Consider the following 17275-nt stretch of genomic DNA (forward strand, 5'->3'; position numbering starts at 1 on the left):
TTTAAATATACATAATATTAAGATCTGAGCGCAAAGTGCCTGGTTTTCAGCCACTCTATGTGTTAACACGCACAAACCTACTTTTTTGTTGTAGTGATGATAACAATTGCTTACATGAAGTTGAGGGGGGACAAATAAACTGAGCATGATTTTAAAAAGCTATATCATACATATTTTTGTTGCTTATAAGCAATAAGTAAAAACCGCAAAACAAAAGAGGCACACGGAAAAGTCGTGATTTTAACAGAAAATTCCGGCAATGATTAATTTGGAATTTACAGGATATTTCCTCTCATTTTATTCTATATAAAAATGTTGCTTGTGTGTACTTTCCTTTTCAAGAACGTGCGGCGGAATTAGAAGCAAAGAATAAAAAATAAAGCCCGCTTATTCGAAATAAAGGCGGGGAGACGCTCGCTGGTCACATCCCACCATGTACTTCTCGGTGGGAGGGGATTGGGTGGTCTTCTTCTTGCTTCTGACGTCCGACACTGTCAAGAGCCTGCTGGACTCTGATGGCAGCAGATAAGTAAAAGGCGATCTCCTTGGACAAGAGAAGAACAGAGCGGCGGAGTGGAACCCGAGTCCCATTCCAGGACCTTGAACTGGGGACAGCTGAATAGGAATCGATGCTTCATCGAAAGGGGACATCCTGTACTCGCGTCAAAGGGGAAACTTGATTTGTTCTACTTTCTTTGATTCTGCTTCGCAGAGCCTTTCCTCGATCGGCCGAGCGCTGTTTTATTATAAACGCATTGCGCACCGTTCGATTTTTTTTTTTTAATTTTTTTTAATTTATTTGAGCCACTTTTAAGGCGATTTTAGGTGATCTTGCTGAGTACGAATGACAGCCGAGGTCCAGCAGCCCTCCGTGCAGGCTCCGGCACAAAGCAGCCCCATGTCTGCACCGTCGGACAAAAGCAACGGACAAACTTCGCTGATGGAGACCGCCTCGTCCACAACTAAAACCAAGAAGACCAATGCTGGAATTCGGCGCCCGGAGAAGCCTCCTTACTCCTACATAGCCTTGATAGTCATGGCTATCCAAAGCTCTCCGACCAAACGGCTGACACTCAGCGAGATCTACCAGTTCCTCCAGAGCCGCTTCCCTTTTTTCCGAGGTTCGTACCAGGGATGGAAGAACTCGGTGCGTCACAACCTGTCCCTCAACGAGTGCTTCATCAAGCTGCCCAAGGGTCTTGGTAGACCCGGGAAGGGTCACTACTGGACCATCGACCCCGCCAGTGAGTTCATGTTTGAAGAAGGATCTTTCCGCAGAAGACCGCGGGGCTTCAGGAGAAAATGTCAGGCGTTGAAGCCCATGTACAGCATGATGAACGGCCTTGGATTCAACCATCTTCCCGAGTCCTACAACTTCCAGGGGACCGGAGGAGCGCTGTCTTGTCCTCCAAACAGTTTATCTTTGGACAGCGGGATTGGGATGATGAACGGACATTTGGCAGGCAACATGGATGGGATGGGTTTGGCAGGACATTCCGTGTCGCATTTGTCGGCCAACAGTGGACATTCCTACATGGGGAGTTGTACCGGATCCACGGGGGGCGAGTACAGCCACCACGACAATTCTGCCTCCCCACTGCTCACCGGCGGAGGAGTTATGGATCCACACCCAGTCTACTCCAGCTCCACCACGGCTTGGGCTCCGAGCGCCTCGGCGTCCTTAAATAACGGCGCATCTTACATCAAGCAGCAGCCCCTGTCGCCATGTAACCCCGGAGCGAACCCGCTGCAGCCCAGCTTACCAACACATTCCCTAGATCAGTCATATCTTCACCAAAACGGCCACAGTACCACCGACCTGCAAGGTATGTTCTAAATACTCTTCAACACCCGCATGCGTCTTGTAAGTTGTAGTCTTCACTGACAAATCACTGAAAATTGTGGAGGACAATTGTCACCCTTACTATTAATTATGTAGCTGACGCATTTGTACAAAGTGAATTATAGTGTTGGCACTCTACAGTAAGTTAATTACAATTATTTACAGATCTAAAGCGATGCCATTATTACTATTTGGTGAGTCCCTTTAGCAAAGGTCGTGCAGTAAGAGGGAAATTTGAACCCGGGACCCTCTCATTTCCCAAGTCACGGCTCTGATCAGGACACTACCTGCTGCCCATAACTAGCACCAAGGGGTTATTTTTTTACATTTAATTTAAAACGTTTCAATGAAAAGTCAATTGAAAACAAAACTGTAAAATGAAATCAGCAGCAATAGTACGGACAGCATATGCTATATACAGCATTTTTAATTTACTAAGGTAGTCTTTATAAGCAAATCTTTGGCTATATTTGCATAACTGTAGTCTGAAATTAAGTTGGAGGGCACCACTGAAACCCAAAGAGATTCAACTATTTTATTCATCAAAAAAATGTAGCTTTTTACATAAAGTGGCAATTTCGATAGCATTTAAAATTGACAAAAGGTAAAGTTATTTTTGGCACAGTGAAATAAAGAAGGCTGTAACCGTAATAATTCATTTCCCAATTCTTGACTTTCTCATAGACGAAAGATGCTGCATTGATGGACAAAGCAAACCCCCATTGTTCTGTTTTCATATATTAATTTATTTGGTTGTTGGTATCACAGCAGATGCTTTAATAAAGACATGGATGTGTTCAGAGACATGTCAAACCCGAAGTGGGCACTGCAATTACCCCGCAGCAGAGCGCCTTAAGTGCTTTTGCTTCCTGTCCTCGTTTGACTGGCCGAGGACCCGACTAAATAATAATAAACAGAGTGGCTCAACCCGGGCTGTTTTCCTAATAAACCCTTGGAGCTGATTCCAGAAAGCACGCGCGGGGGCATCTCCGTGGGGACACGCGCTCAGGACGCTGCCAATGCCACTCCGGTGAGCGCGCGCGCACCAGCGCACCAGCGCGCTAGCGCGTCAGGGCGGCGTGCTCGAGGGAGTCGCGCGCGGAGCCGCGCCGCCGGCGCGCTGTCAGTTATCGAACGGTCCCACAATCCCACGATCCCCGGCGGTTCCTTAACCACAGTCTGCACGACTCGGGAATCACCCTGCTTCCCTTACATACAACGCATTTAATGCTACATTCAGTCCGAGTTTGCAGATTATGCAGACACCTAAACCTAAACACTGGATTGTCCCACTAAAGTAAAAGAAAGTAACAAATTAAAATATTTACCTCATCTTAATATCTGTCCTCTTTATAGCAGAAAAACTCTAAATTACGTAAATTTATCAGTACAAAACAGGTTACTCGGTAACTTCCACTTAAGATATGCGTGTACATAATTAAAATACAGTAACTTAATATTTGGTATTCCGAGAATAAAATTATTAACTGTATTAAAGTAATTATTCACAATATACATGAATATTTTAAGGTGACAGTTCACCTCTCTCAGTGAAAAGGTCACAACGGGAAAAACAGACAACTAAATGCATATTGCAAGTTGAACTAAAACTATTTTTCATTTTGGAAAAAAAAAAAGTCGTTGCCGCAGTTACAGTACTTTATTACAGTATTTTAGGTAAGTTTTCTATTTTGCAAGAGAATCGCCGATATGGATTGACACAAGTGTGGCAATCTGAATAGAAGTTTTACATACGTTTATTTTAATTAAAAAGTTAATTGATGCGCTGCGCAAAAACAGCATGTTCAGATTTTTTTAAGCGCTTCAGCACTTCTGCTTTATGTTTGGCCTACTTATAATTAAATGTTTAGCAATTAAATTGTTTACGCGGTTAGGTAACTCACACTATGACTAACTGCTATTCCTAAAGCAGGATTGCGACCGTCCCGTAGTCTGGAAACAGGGGCACTCGGCTGGTCAGGGTACACAAGAAAAAAGACAGTCGTCCGACAGGGTATACACACACACACACACACACACACACACACACACACACAGTACAGCCAACTTAGTGGCCAATCCATCAGGAATCGCAAGTTTGGACTGTGGGGGGTAACCGGAGCATTCGGGGAAAACCCACGCAAGTACATTAAAACTCAGCAGGAACTAAATGAGAATCGAACCTACGTTCGATCGCACAGCCCACGCGAAGTGAGACAGTCCTGCTGCACTACCGCGACGCCCGACTTTTAAATAGTGATAGAGTTAAAATGTAACACATTTTTTTTGTGAGCACTGTGTGTAAACAGATATCGCAAAGCATAATAACACAGATTTAGGGCTCTTCCCTTGCAATCTGAAGGTTCCTGGTTTGGAGGCCACTCTTGCGGGATAGTTCTTGATCGAGGTATTATCCTGATGAGACAATAAGAACGTAAAAATAATTGTAAAGCTAACGTTTTAAATCGCTACAAAAATCAAGTGATTTAGACATATTTCATGAGATTTTAATTAGTGACCCATTGTAAGTAGTGTATCTAGCAGTGTAAGTCACCTTGGTGAATAAGGTGTGTGGCCTGATAACACTACATAGAGCTCACCGGAAGTTGCTTTGGAGAAAAGTGTCTGATAAATAAATAAATAAATGTAAATATAATGTAATCAGCCTTCTAATTAAACTAAAGTCTTTCATGAATGTATCAGTGTATTAAATACATCAGAATCAATGAAAAACTGCATCAGTACTAATAAGCGCACCAGTAGAAACGGTGAACTGGATCAACTGCAGTTATACGAGTAATAATTACAGTAATTAAAAAATTATAGTAAAAAATAAAAGAGTATCAGTACTACAGTAATCCGTGGTACCTATCTAATAATCTATCAGCTGAACAGTTGAAATATGAACTGACAGCTTAATCAATACCAAAGAAGAGTTGTGTCAGTACTACTTAGTACTTTACTTAGCCGAGTGATTACGTAAAATCCAAGAGAGTAAATCTAAATGTGAATGTAACGAGCCTGGTGCTGTACCGTGCTCTTCCAGCAGGTATACCGCGGTATCACTCCCAGTCCCCCGGCATGTGTGACCGGAAGGAGTTCGTCTTCTCCTTCAACGCCATGACGTCCCCGTCCATGCACTCGCCCAGCGGCGGCTCCTACTACCACCACCAGCAGGTCGCCTATCAGGACATCAAACCCTGCGTGATGTGACCGCAGAGGAGCAGCGACGAGGAGTCACTGTTGCAACCCGCAGACATGGCATGCGACCCGTGGCTGGGGTGCGACCGAGGACCCACGAGGGAGGGAGGGATTGGGGGGGAAGTTGGGGAGGGAGCGCCCCGCAACAGCCCACCGCGGACACGGAGAAGCGCAAGTGGCGGATCGGTACACGAACTCGATTAACTGAAAAAAAAAAAAAAAGAGGTCCTTTAACTGCAGAGCATCTAAAAACAGCTCGCGCTTGTAAGGAAATGGAGAACAAAACACTAAAAAAAAAAAAAAAGGTGGAAAGGCTTCCCATTTAATGCCAAGAAACGGCTGCCTGCCATTGAAGGTAACGCAGTAAAATATAATAAAGTACATCTTCTTTGTCCCAGAACCAGTTTAGGTACTAACTCTGCTGGCGGATGAATACCACTTAAGTCTACCGTTGATTGCTTGTAAAATATCATTGTTTATTTTTTTGTCTTGAATTCCGTACAGTTCTTCAGAACGCAAAATCTGAATGGCATTTTTGTTTTTTCTTTGAGGTATTCAGTCAATATAGCGAAGCTATTAGTTTGTATACTTTTTATATGACAAACTGTGTCCGTCGGGGACAATCCAGATGTGTTTTTGACTTATTCGTTAATAATTTTACGTGGACACGATTTTATCAGTTCCAAAGAAAAATGGCACTTTTAAATAAATAAAAAAAAAAACAAAGCAGCCTCTTATTTATTCAGCGTATCCATTTAATTGTAAAATTATAGCCTTAGAATGAAAATGTACTTTATTGGCAATATTTGCCATGAAGCTTTGTTCGATATGAAATACAGTCGGAAAATTATCTGTGTAACTGCGACTGTTACATAGGCCGTATTCCTGTACTTGTGTGTATATATATGTAATGACACCTGTATTTCTTCTGCACTGTATGCATTGTACATGATGGTCTTAATGATGATTATGTTCAAAAATTTAGACTAGTCTGTATATAAACACAGTATTTGTATAAAACTAAACATAATGGCATGCAGTTGAGTGAAACTGTTAGAAACACCTATAAACAAATGTCCTTTTTTTCCAAATACATGTTGCCCTTTGCCTCCGTACTTGAGTCCTCAAATATTGAATGAGTATTTAGAAAACCTGCACCACAACTGACATTGCACGTGGATTATGAATAACAGTAATAAGAAAATAGAAAAATACTAAGTAGGCTGTGGGATACTTGATTTGTGTGTGACATGATCGTATGATAGTTTTATTAAAAGAAGCAGTCAAAATATACAGTTTGTCAGATAATGAAGGCAAATTGAACCAGAACTAGGAGCTCTGCTTTATATCTTTAAAAAAAAAAAAATCATTTCATTAATGTCATGGGATAAAATACCAGAAACGGTGTATGTGGTGCAACCGTTTGCTGTGTCCCAATTAACCCCAACAAATCAGCTTCGGCTTTGACAGAGGGAGGCCCACTTTGCATCACGTTCTGAGTGGGACTGTGAGTGGGAGTGGGATCATGACCACCGCTGCTGCTCACTCTTCCTCTCCCACCAGAATACCTTCTCTGTACACTGCTTCTTCTCAAATATGACATTTTAGATGGGATGTTTTTAGTAGACCTAGGTTTTTTTTTTTTTTTTAATTACTGTGGGATACTTTGATTAATAGTCATCATAGGCCCCACAGCTACTCTCTTAAAGAGAAGGCCAAAATCTGTCTCGCGGGGTGATGCCATGGGGAATATTTCTGGGGTTCTCAAAGTGACTTAGAAGAAACCCAGTATGTACATCAGAACTTAACCACATTTGGAATAATGTCACTGTTAAAACAAATGTCAGCAGCTAACATAAGGCTTCCTGTTCTTCCTGTTCAGTGGGGTCTTAAAACAGCACCTTATATGGGTTTCCATACTGAAACAAAAAAAGGTTCCTCAAGGACTCATGTTTGGCACCCTTCTTCAAAGGGGGCACTCATTGCTTTGCCCACATCCTTTTACTGACATACAGTATTGCATTTATAAAACTAAACTTTAGATTTTAAAATGTCCTCCCTTGAAAATATGTTATTTGGCACATTTAAAATAAAAATATAGAAAAAAACCAACCAATTAATTCCAATAGCCTAATGAAAATAGACCAAGTGACATTTATACTAAATATTTGTAAAGCTGTTTTTGGGATAAATTATAATTTAAACACTGAAAATGATTACAATTATAAGTTATGCCTAGGAAGTATGCATTTCCCCTATTTCAAGATATGACAAATCGTACGTTTTCTTGAACTTTGAAAGTGGTGTTAACCTTATTAAGTTTAATTAAAATTTACTGAGGTGAATTTGAATTCTTTTTCTGGACGGTAACTGTGTACAGAATAGTCTACCGCCGGTTGCAAAAAGGTTTTTTTTTTTCTTCTAAGGTTTTTATAAATATATACAACAATATTTGGTAAAAAATAAAACAATCCCAAGTGATAAATCATACAAAAGGATTTAAACATTCAGAGATACTTTAAATTGTAATAGGACTGTTACACATTCACTTAATTTCTTTTAACATGGTTTGCGATAAAATTTACAGGTACAAAGGTCAAGACGGATGCTTGGACTGGTTTAACGCTTTAGCTTTGCTATGGCTAGTTGTAAGATTTTAAATTTCCTAAATTGCATTTCAAATTGTAGCGCTGTTTCATATACATTTTTCGTGGTATTAATGACTGCAAACCGTGCAGCTGCAGACACAGCATTACAAGAAATTGCACAGCACGAAAGAGTCACTCTTGCTTGTTACTGTGTGGAAACTTTCAAAAGAGAGTTAGGAGGTGAGTTGTTTCAGTAATGTTCGAGTTTGACAAAAATTAATTTTCTGGAAAATTACCAAGCTCCTTTTAAAGTGGTGTCTGACCTCTAGTGGATACATTTCTTGACAGATAAAGCTTTAAATTTTTATCCTTTGCCAGCCTTTTGTATCACGCAATGCCGAGCTGGTGGGGAGCACTTGGTAAAATTCCCATGTACGCACACAGAGGGTGGGGACAAGGGGTGGGGGGTATGTGTGGACCACACATCAGGCTTTGCTTATGACGTTAGACAGAGCATGTTGGCTGTAGCCGGGGTCGAAATTCCTCCTCACAGCTCATGACTGCTCGCCAAGGCGGATGAGGCCTCCATAAAAAGCCAGACTTGTTTAGTGAAGCAGACACGCAATTTGCTCATCCATCAGCCTCTTGGACACAACGACACCCATCTGCTAGCCCTGCCGGTACAGGTATGCACCCTGGGAGCCAGAGAGGGGATGAGGCAAGGTTGACACCCACACACTGCTACTGCAGCTGGAACCGCATCGGCGTAGGCTGGAAGTGTGTTGCAGCCTTGCCTCCGTGAATGGTAAGCTCGACATTTTCCCTCGTTAGACCCTCCTTTCTATGCCCAGGCATCTCAATCGAGAATCAGAATCCAGCTGCATAAAGACTAATCAAAATTCTGTCATTCCCAATGACTCTTCCGTCATAACTCCGCAAAACATTGGCTTCCCCTTCCGAGCACAGAGGTAATGTCATTACGTCCTCCACACTTGGCCCGAACCAACGCTGCTTAGGCTGGTTTGCCAAAATGACACTAAGTGAAGATCAGTGCAACATCAGAGCAACATTTTTACTAAGCAGTTTGTCAGAACCACGTTATTCGATTTAGTATCATAACATTAAACCCTTTCACTGATACTTTGCTCAAATGAACAAACTGAGTTATACTCTTCTCGTAATTACATTCCTACATTTCCTCTGAAAATAAATTGCTCTTTCAAGTAGGAATAAACAAACATTTGGACGTTGCAGTCTGTATGTTACAGCTTCCCAGCGATCAGCCCAAGTTTCTACCTTAGAGCAGTCAGCTTTTAAATCAATAAAATGTCTCAATGTTTTTTAACTTCCCGTCATTCCAAAATATATTTGCCCACAAGGAAAAGGAAGCCTAGGCAAGTCTGGCATGAATGAGGGTGCTTTTCAAACTTCAACAATAACATGGATGGTAATATCAAGAACACCGACACACTTTTCTGGGTTCTCCTTAAGAAAGATTTATTTTTAAATGCAGCCCTTCGCTACCCCTTGTATTCATGAGCATGACGTTTCTGAAAGCCTGCTAGGACGCTGCATTAACTTTAAACTCCCAATAACTGCAGAGATGGCTGAACGAAGAAAGCAAAAGCTTTTCCTGGACTTCCTAAAAGGAGAGGAAGGAAGATTAATTCTTAAATTAGCCCTTTTCTCCTCCCTGCATTTATGGCTGTGAGGTTTGTGCGACAAACAGACAGGAAGTAGCATGTTTATGCCTGGCTGGAGCGCTTGGCCTCAGTCTGGGTTTCTGGCACCTTGGCTGGCCTTTGTGCATGGACTGGCCTCCTGTGGCTTCTCTGGCTCCTGGCAAACTCCGCTTGTAGGCCGTGCCCGTTAACGGAGAGCCCCTGCAAGGCGGCCAGGGCGGCCTCTGCAGCCCTGCGGTCATTGTAGTCCAAAAAGGCCCTGCGCTGAGGACCCTGCCAGTGTAGCTTGAGCGGCAGAACCCCGCGATCCCGCAAGGCTCCCTTCAGCTCACCCACACGCAGGCCTGAGGGGATGCCGCCCACATACAGCGTAGCGACGGCCTCGGGCTCACCCCGAGCCTTCTCCCGTGACTCCCTGGGGAGATCTTCTTTCGCTCTCTGCTCCGCCTTTCCCAGAGTCACATCTTTCCCAGACTGCTGCTCTAGGGCACGCAGCGTCTTCAGAATCGGGATCTTTCCTAACATGTCAGCATCCAGCTGGAGGTGAAAAACATGATTTCAGAACTCCATCAAATAAGTCCTAACACTGGGGGCCCTTCCAGGAATTAGGGAGGAATTCAAGATTAGATGAGTTCCATGCAAGTGCCTTCACTCATGCCTCCAGCTACCACAGATAACAGAGGTCAAGGCTTCAGTATTTTTTGACCTTGGGAATTCAAGAAATACATATTTTTCACTGAACTTTCTAGCACATTTGCATCGCAAAAGTTAACAAGGGGTTTGCAGCCCAAAAGAACTGTGGCTACTGCTAATGGCAACTGGAAAACAAACCAAAAAGAGGCAACATCATAAAATAAAATCCTCTCTACAATTTCCACAGTGATTCAGAGCGATCAAATACACTGAGAGGTCCTGAGTGATGTTTTCCCCCAGGGAAGAAAAAGATCTGGATACACCCTTCTTCCACCATCTTAAATCATGTCGTCACATAATATACACACAGACAACTCAAAATGAGCGATTAGTGTTTTCTAAAAGTTTGTAAAGACAGATCAGAAAAAGGACTATATATATATATATATATATATATATATATATTTCAATCCACTTGTATCTAAAGTTTGCTAAACGAATAAATGCAAATGCGCAACCCAACTACTGATAACAAATGAACCCGCCCCTTATAAGCATTAGCAACTAGGCATGGATTCCGGGGCACTGATAATGCTTTTCGGTTCACAAATAAAACTTACTCTCTTCCCATCTATCGACAACAAATAATCTAGACCAAGCTTGTTTTAAGACAAGGGAACTTTGAGAGTGAAGAGAAGGTAAGACAATTTCAGATTATGGGGTGTTCTGCACAGGATACACAAGTCTATTGTTTTATCTTGGCCTCCTGACCACGATTTCCATGAGACATACAAAGCCATGTTTGCCCGGGTAAACGTGTTTGAAGATTAGTCATGCCCTTCCTGTCCCATGATAAAAAGTTCCCAACTATTGTTGATGCCTTTTTCAAAGGGTCAGAGACGGTCAGGCCCAAAACACCGTCTAAGAGTGACTTTACAATACAATATTTTTCTGTTTCTATGGTTACAGAAAGAAAAAACAAGAAAACCACAATAAGCATAAACGCAAAATAGACTGCAAGCTGTGCTGAACCAAAAGAGAAAGTGCGATCTTACTCACTTTGGCCCAGATGATACCCTCTGGTTTGGGGAGTTTGCAATCTGTCCGGATGACTCTGGTTGGAGTGAGGATATAATCAACGGTGACGTCATGACTTTCTATGAGATCTTCTGGGATATCTACCACCTGTAAAATCAATATATAAAATAGATAACCTATCATTTCGAAATTAATTTTAAATTTTTTTCTGTTGCAGGTACTAACCTGGCAGTCATGGACTATAGTGACAACCACAGTTGCACTGCTCACAGCACCCATTGATACCATCATGGCATATTCCATATCAGCGTAGCCTTCTCCTTTCCCAATGCGATACCCTGATTCGTTTGACAAAATATATACCAACGAAGGTGAAAGAGCTCAGAGAATGTGCACGAAACTTGACAAAAACTGACTTTTGGCTAAACTGGCAAGAAAAATGTGTTTAAAACATTTACATTTATTCATTTAGCTGACGCTTTCGTCCAAAGCGACTTACAGTGTTGAAGTTACAATTATTTACCCATTTATAGAGCTGGATAATTTTACTGAAGCAATTTAGGGTAAGTACCTTGCTCAAGGGCACTACAGCCAGAGGTGAGGCTTGAACCTGCAACCTTTGAGTGCAAAAGCAGTAACGCTAACCACTACGCTACCAGCTGTCTCAAAACAAGGAATATCATATTCCTCAAGCTGATACAGCCTTTACCTTTTTCAGAAACGGCCACGGATCCCACCACAACCAAGTCCACCGTCACTTTAGCATCCAAGCCAACAGGCCTGCTGAACTCTTTGACTCCCTAAGCAAATTCAAATGACAATGATATTTCTAACTACATTTAATGAGAACACAATATAGTATATTATAAAAGAAAGTTTACATGGACAATACACTGAAATTGTCACTCTTCCCCATACAAATTAAAGTGCGTGAAGCGTGAAACGAATGGTGCAATGGTTTCATAAGCTACCTGAGAGGTGGAGCACACGCGCAGGTCCTCTTTGCTTGCTCCCGCGGGAGGGATTATGTGATTGAACAGGCCGTTCCTCAAACGGGGAGTGGGGACCAGTAACATCTTTCGAGCCTGTAAACCAGAACACCTTCTTTAAGAAGCAAGCACAACTATTTCACAGCTATGGAAATACCACCATAAAACATAAGCACAGCATGTCTATGCTATATGTTGTTAACACTATAGGACATATTTTTCTGGGCCTTTTTAGAGTCATAAAGTGGTGACCCCTTGTAAGAAACAAGAACAAAGTCTGAAGTGTAGGAACTGAAGATATGAATATATTTTTGTGAGTGAGGGGCAGCAGGTATCATGATGATCAGAGTTGCCACCTTGTACCTAGAAACTAAAACCCAAACTCAAATCCTGCTTCCTGCTGCAGTACATTTATATTTTACATTTATTTATTTAGCAGACACTTTTCTCCAAAGCGACTTCCAATGAACTCTACGTAGTGTTATCAGCCCACACACCTTATTCAGCGCAGTAACTTACACTGGGTCACTCATCCATACATCAGTGGAACACACACACTCTCTCTCTCTGTCACTCAAACACTATGGGTGAACCTGAACAGCATGTCTTTGGACTGTGGGAGGAAACCAGAGCACCCAGGGGAAACCCATGCAGACATGGGGAAAATATGCAAACTCCACACAGACTGAGTGGGGGTCGAACCCACGTCCTCTTGAACCACCCAGGTGCTGAGAGACAACAGCGCTACTCGCTGTGCCACCATGCCACAATAAGAAGGTACTAACCCTGAATTGATACAGTAAAAATGACCACCTATATGAATGAGTAACATTGTAAATAGCTTAACACGGTATAATACTGTAGACAAAAGCTTCAGATAAATAAATAAAAGTAAATGTGAGAGTGTAGTTCTCAGAAAAGAACCTTATAAATGATTGACACCTTAAAATGTCAGAACACTGGCTTTGCAAAGCTTTGCACCAGTTTATAACAAACTGTGTCAACCCAAGGCACACAGCATCGCAGCCATCTTTCAGGACACAAAGCAGTTACCTGGAGCACTGCAAGCCGTGCCCCTTCAAGAGGCTTGTCGGGATCCACCTTCACCTCACGTGTCCTGACAAAGGCCTCGAGCTCAGTGAGAGCTCCACAGGCCTGATGAGCCCCCTGTGGCACATGGGAGAGCATGGTGAGTGTGCTGAGCACGCTGAGTGAAAACTTACATCCAGGGTCACGTAGCGGGCCTGCTGCTGGGGTGCGTCTGGGTTCACCTTCACCACCTTACTGGACCTGAAGTTGGCCAAAGCGCGGAGTTTGTCTCCAGCCTGCGCAGCTCCCTGTCCGAGCAGAACAGACGGCCAACGGGAAATGACTCGCATGATGGCCCTTTTCCCTGTAGCGTGGACATATGTTTAACTGTCCCTTTGGGTGAACGGCACGATTAGCTCGCTTACCTCACCTTGCTCTGACAGGGTTTCGCTTCTTTTCACTGCTGATGATGACTCTAGCACGGTAAATCATTACACACAAGTCTAGCCACCAGGTCTCTAACCATAGGGATAAATCTGTTGCTGTTTATTATATATATAGTGAATATAAAAAATTATTGATTAATCCCCTGCTGTAGAATGAGTAAATAGCTGTATGTCACCTTGGATAAACTTTAGTATCAGCTTCTTGACTAATTAATACAATACAGTGTAAGTGAAGCCTGATATTTTTAAAAGGCCCTTGGTAGTTTGTGGTTGTTGTCCTTGCTGTTTTATTCCAATCATATTTCACCACTTGATTTGTAAGAGAGAAGCGAGTCTGAAATAGAATAGAATCCTAACTGCATTTAGACAACGTCAACGGTGTGATGTTAATTATGTAACGATTACGATATGTCGTGTACCTTAAAGTTAGGAATTCTGTTATGAACAGGTCTCGGAAAGTTGGCCAGGTTTCTGTTTTCCATGTAATCCCACACTTTGTGCCGGATCTCCCACTTCGTTGCCCCTAGTCAGGGGAAACAAACAGTTTTAGTACTCAGACTCACGGCTTTTTTTTGCACGAAGAGTTCCAAAACAATGAAATGAAACAATATCCAATGCAAAATAAAAACAAGAGATCACCAGCATTTATCTTTATACACGGCTCCATTGTTCTTCAATTGCGAAGACACCGAGTTAGAAACTACAAAGACATGTAACACTGCGCTACATTGTGATACAAACATAAAAGCGCTAAAGACACCGCTCTGGCGTAGACCTGACACTATGAGGTACGGTGGCCCACCAGGACCAAACCTAACGCCACTCCGCTTGATATTTCGACTTTGCAGTTTTCAGTCCAGTGCAGTATTTAGTTCAGTCAGTGGCCTTTACGATTTACAAACTACTTAAAACAAGCTCACTCCTTACAAGGATTTACCCATTTATACAGCTAGGTGACTTGTAATGTATCACTTTACGGTAAGTATCTTTGATCAAGGGCACTACATTGAAGGCAGCAGCTCGAACCACCATGATGCCCCCCTCCTGCCAACATTCGCCGTTCTCTCTTGTTCCTAGTGAAAAAATCATGTTTAATATGACTTTTCTAGACCGTGATACTTAATGTTATAGCCGCACATGGCATCTACACCTGACATACTGGTTATATAGTGTCATCTTCAGTCAAAATCGGCAATGTGGTCTTGGAATGCATCTAATTTCACTGTGAAACAGTGTATATTAAGAGGCCCTTCTCTATCATAAATTAACGACAAGACACATAGGCTAAAGTAAATGTAACATTAATGTTTCTGTATATGATACAGGTACAGGTGGCTCATTAATATTTTTCCTCCTCTTTCTGGAGTAGTTATATTATATTATATTATATTATAGTTAAGGATTAAAAAGCCTGTCACTCCAGTCCAGAAGGGGGCACCAAACACAAAGCTAAACTTATTCAGCACTGTGGCACAGCAAGGTACACACACACAGATTTTCAGAACCGCTTGTCCCATAATGGGGTCACGGGGAACCGGAGCCTACCCGGTAACACAGGGCGTAAGGCCGGAGGGGGAGGGGACACATCCAGGACGGGACGCCAGTCCGTCGCAAGACACCCCAAGCGGGACTCAAACCCCAGACCCACCGGAAAGCAGGACTGTGGTCCAACCCATTGTGCCACTGCGCCACCACACCCCCTTTCAGCAAGGTACTTACCCTGAATTGCACAAGTAAAAACTATCCTTCTGTATAAATGTGTAAGTAAGTAGCTGGTATAACATTTGTAGATGCTTCTGAGAGAAAGAGTGTGCTAATTTCCATAATAATAATAATAATAGGGGATCCCTTTAATAATGGGGGACCCAAATTATTAATAAATTAAATAATAATGAATGGTCTCACCACTGATTTGCTAAGGTGCCCCAGTTTTGGCTGCTGTGCACTAGTTCAAATGAAGGAAATCTCATGAGGTTTTGTCCAAAGTGAGAGAACCACCACAAATATTCAACATTTGCTCGGCGTGGACCACGTTCTGAAGGAATCTTGGATATAGCACAGGAAAAACATAAGCAAGCTGAGGCACCACGCAGACACTGAATACCTTTTCTTCCTAACAGTTATTCCTTGTAACATTTGTTTTTCCTTGTAACAGATATCTTTTCGCTGAGTTATTTTCAAGTATATTGGTAGATTCCTGTGTGTCCGTCTTTCACTGTACTTCTGCAAATTCTTTACAGATACTTTGGCATGGCCAGACCCCAGGCCTATTCTCTGAAATTTCACCCAGTAATCAGCTGTAAGTACATCTCACAAAGTTATGCCAGCCCTGAAGAGAACGTTCAGGCTGAAGTCAACCTTTATTCTCCGAACGCTGCAACCCTTCCAGATATTCCAGCTGTCCCAGCTGGCTTGCATTGGTTCACTAATTCAGGGGCCTCAGTGACTCCAGACTGGAGTGGCGCTGGCACTGCCAGACTCTCGCCTCAAGGCATGAGAGGCGCAGTTACAGGAAAGGTAGGCTGTGGCGTCTCTCAGTCCCTGCCGCGCTCATCACACCTTGGGGCAGTGAACCTCGGTGACCCACAGGAGGCTCGTGACGGGGATTCTCGGCACCATCTGAGAGGGCTTCTCTGGCTCAGGATGGTCATATTTTACGGGAAGCCTACGGTGACCTGTATGCCCTCCTTTTGAAATGGACCCCCGTCCATTATAGCAAGTTCTGAAAATTCCAGCCTTATAAAAACAAAATGAGTACTTTCATTTTTGTTAGCAATTAAGGTAGAAATAAAAGATGAAATACACAGCATGTGAGATCTGATGTGGAGACAGGTCAAAACATCTAACAAAATTTCACGTGAAACAGAAATAGGCATAATGATTGATCTACAGGTGAAGCAATGAAATGGATATAAACAGCTGAAAGTGACCATATACAGGTGTATCAGTAGCTTTCGTTGACCATTATGTTGCCAGTTTTCAATTTATCTATGCGTAATTTGAAAAGACATAAAAAAGAATATTTATTCTAGTATTTCTTCTCAGTTTTTAGAATCCACATGCATTCATGTAAATTAGACCCATATGCAGTATAAGTAATCTTATAGCACTAATTCCACTGAAATGTATGTCCTGAAGCAACTTGAATATAAACCGTATGGCGCTGAATTCAGAAAAACATTTGAAAACAGTTTGCAAACGTAGACAGAGACTGCATGTCGACAGAATGCTGGCATGTTAATATGACCTTAGCCTGGTACAGATTTACTGTTTTGGTTACTCAGGTTCTTCACTTGCTGTAATTGGATGTCAAATGCAACCGAGAGAGTAGCCTGCATTGCATTTATCTCTAAATGCACTACCTGATCATGGAATTGACACATTGTCAGGCTATCCTCTCTTTGGTTTGACCTTGTTTCCATCCTTCTTTCCTTCTTTTAGTTTAATAAGTACAGAACAAAAAAGAAAAATCCGTGAGCACTTTGTATACATACACCAAAAAGAGAATCATATGTTTTGCAGTGCAATGCGGATTCAAAAAAGATTTTGCATGCTACTCTGCAAACTAAGAGCTGAATACTGTATATAACTATGGTTGCTGAAGTATAATGCAAAGGGCCGTCCACTGGTGAAATGTGTGGAAATTGCCAGTAGGCTTCAGTGTGTGATTTCAGGTTCAGCTTGGTGCTCGCACAACATCCCATAAATGTCAGCTTAAGCCTGGTGTATCTAAAGTAGTGTGTTATGGATATTCAACTATGTGCCAAGTTTCCCAATAAATTGTCATATTTTTGCAAAGGTCTATGCGAACCTGCTCTTAAATGGC

At 42.3% G+C, this 17275-nt stretch overlaps 2 protein-coding genes across 5 annotated transcripts; one reads left to right on the top strand and one right to left on the bottom strand.

Annotated features, from left to right (window-relative positions):
* Nucleotides 1-489: 489 nt before the first annotated feature.
* On the top strand, nucleotides 490-6515 carry LOC108940820 (forkhead box protein F1). Of its 2 annotated transcripts, none has more exons than XM_018763203.2 (2): nucleotides 490-1826; nucleotides 4893-6515. In XM_018763203.2, the coding sequence occupies exons 1-2, from the start codon at nucleotides 845-847 to the stop codon at nucleotides 5054-5056; spliced, it is 1146 nt and encodes a 381-aa protein (XP_018618719.1). In that variant the 5' UTR covers nucleotides 490-844; the 3' UTR covers nucleotides 5057-6515. The 2 variants fall into 2 exon arrangements, with proteins under 2 accessions (XP_018618719.1, XP_018618718.1); XM_018763202.2 differs by having other exon boundaries at nucleotides 4890-6513.
* A 2538-nt stretch (nucleotides 6516-9053) lies between these two features.
* On the bottom strand, nucleotides 9054-14266 carry mthfsd (methenyltetrahydrofolate synthetase domain containing). Of its 3 annotated transcripts, none has more exons than XM_018763409.2 (9): nucleotides 14089-14266; nucleotides 13869-13972; nucleotides 13198-13311; nucleotides 11957-12070; nucleotides 11695-11785; nucleotides 11211-11323; nucleotides 11007-11132; nucleotides 9423-9851; nucleotides 9054-9274 (listed from the first exon to the last, which is right to left on the bottom strand). In XM_018763409.2, exons 1-9 carry the CDS (start codon nucleotides 14114-14116, stop codon nucleotides 9194-9196), a joined length of 1200 nt encoding a protein of 399 aa, XP_018618925.2. In that variant the 5' UTR covers nucleotides 14117-14266; the 3' UTR covers nucleotides 9054-9193. The 3 variants fall into 3 exon arrangements, with proteins under 3 accessions (XP_018618925.2, XP_018618924.2, XP_018618926.2); XM_018763408.2 differs by lacking the exon at nucleotides 13198-13311 and adding an exon at nucleotides 13028-13141 and having other exon boundaries at nucleotides 14089-14241; XM_018763410.2 differs by lacking the exons at nucleotides 11211-11323; nucleotides 11695-11785; nucleotides 13198-13311 and adding an exon at nucleotides 13028-13141 and having other exon boundaries at nucleotides 14089-14241.
* Nucleotides 14267-17275: the final 3009 nt, after the last annotated feature.

The sequence above is a fragment of the Scleropages formosus genome, chromosome 11 (genome assembly GCF_900964775.1).
Source record: "Scleropages formosus chromosome 11, fSclFor1.1, whole genome shotgun sequence".
Taxonomy (NCBI): domain Eukaryota; kingdom Metazoa; phylum Chordata; class Actinopteri; order Osteoglossiformes; family Osteoglossidae; genus Scleropages; species Scleropages formosus.

Excerpts from the sequence above, each read along its gene's own strand:
- mthfsd (XM_018763409.2), bottom strand. The coding sequence starts at position 14,116 with ATGGAGCCGTGTATAAAGATAAATGCTG. Across the intron at positions 11,133-11,210 it reads CTATAGTCCATGACTGCCAG|GTGGTAGATATCCCAGAAGA; the intron begins GTTAGTACCTGC and ends TTGATTTTACAG. Across the intron at positions 9,275-9,422 it reads ATGCACAAAGGCCAGCCAAG|GAAGTCCAGGAAAAGCTTTT; the intron begins GTGCCAGAAACC and ends CTCTCCTTTTAG.
- LOC108940820 (XM_018763202.2), top strand. The coding sequence starts at position 845 with ATGACAGCCGAGGTCCAGCAGCCCTCCGTGCAGGCTCCGGCACAAAGC. Across the intron at positions 1,827-4,889 it reads CAGTACCACCGACCTGCAAG|CAGGTATACCGCGGTATCAC; the intron begins GTATGTTCTAAA and ends GTGCTCTTCCAG.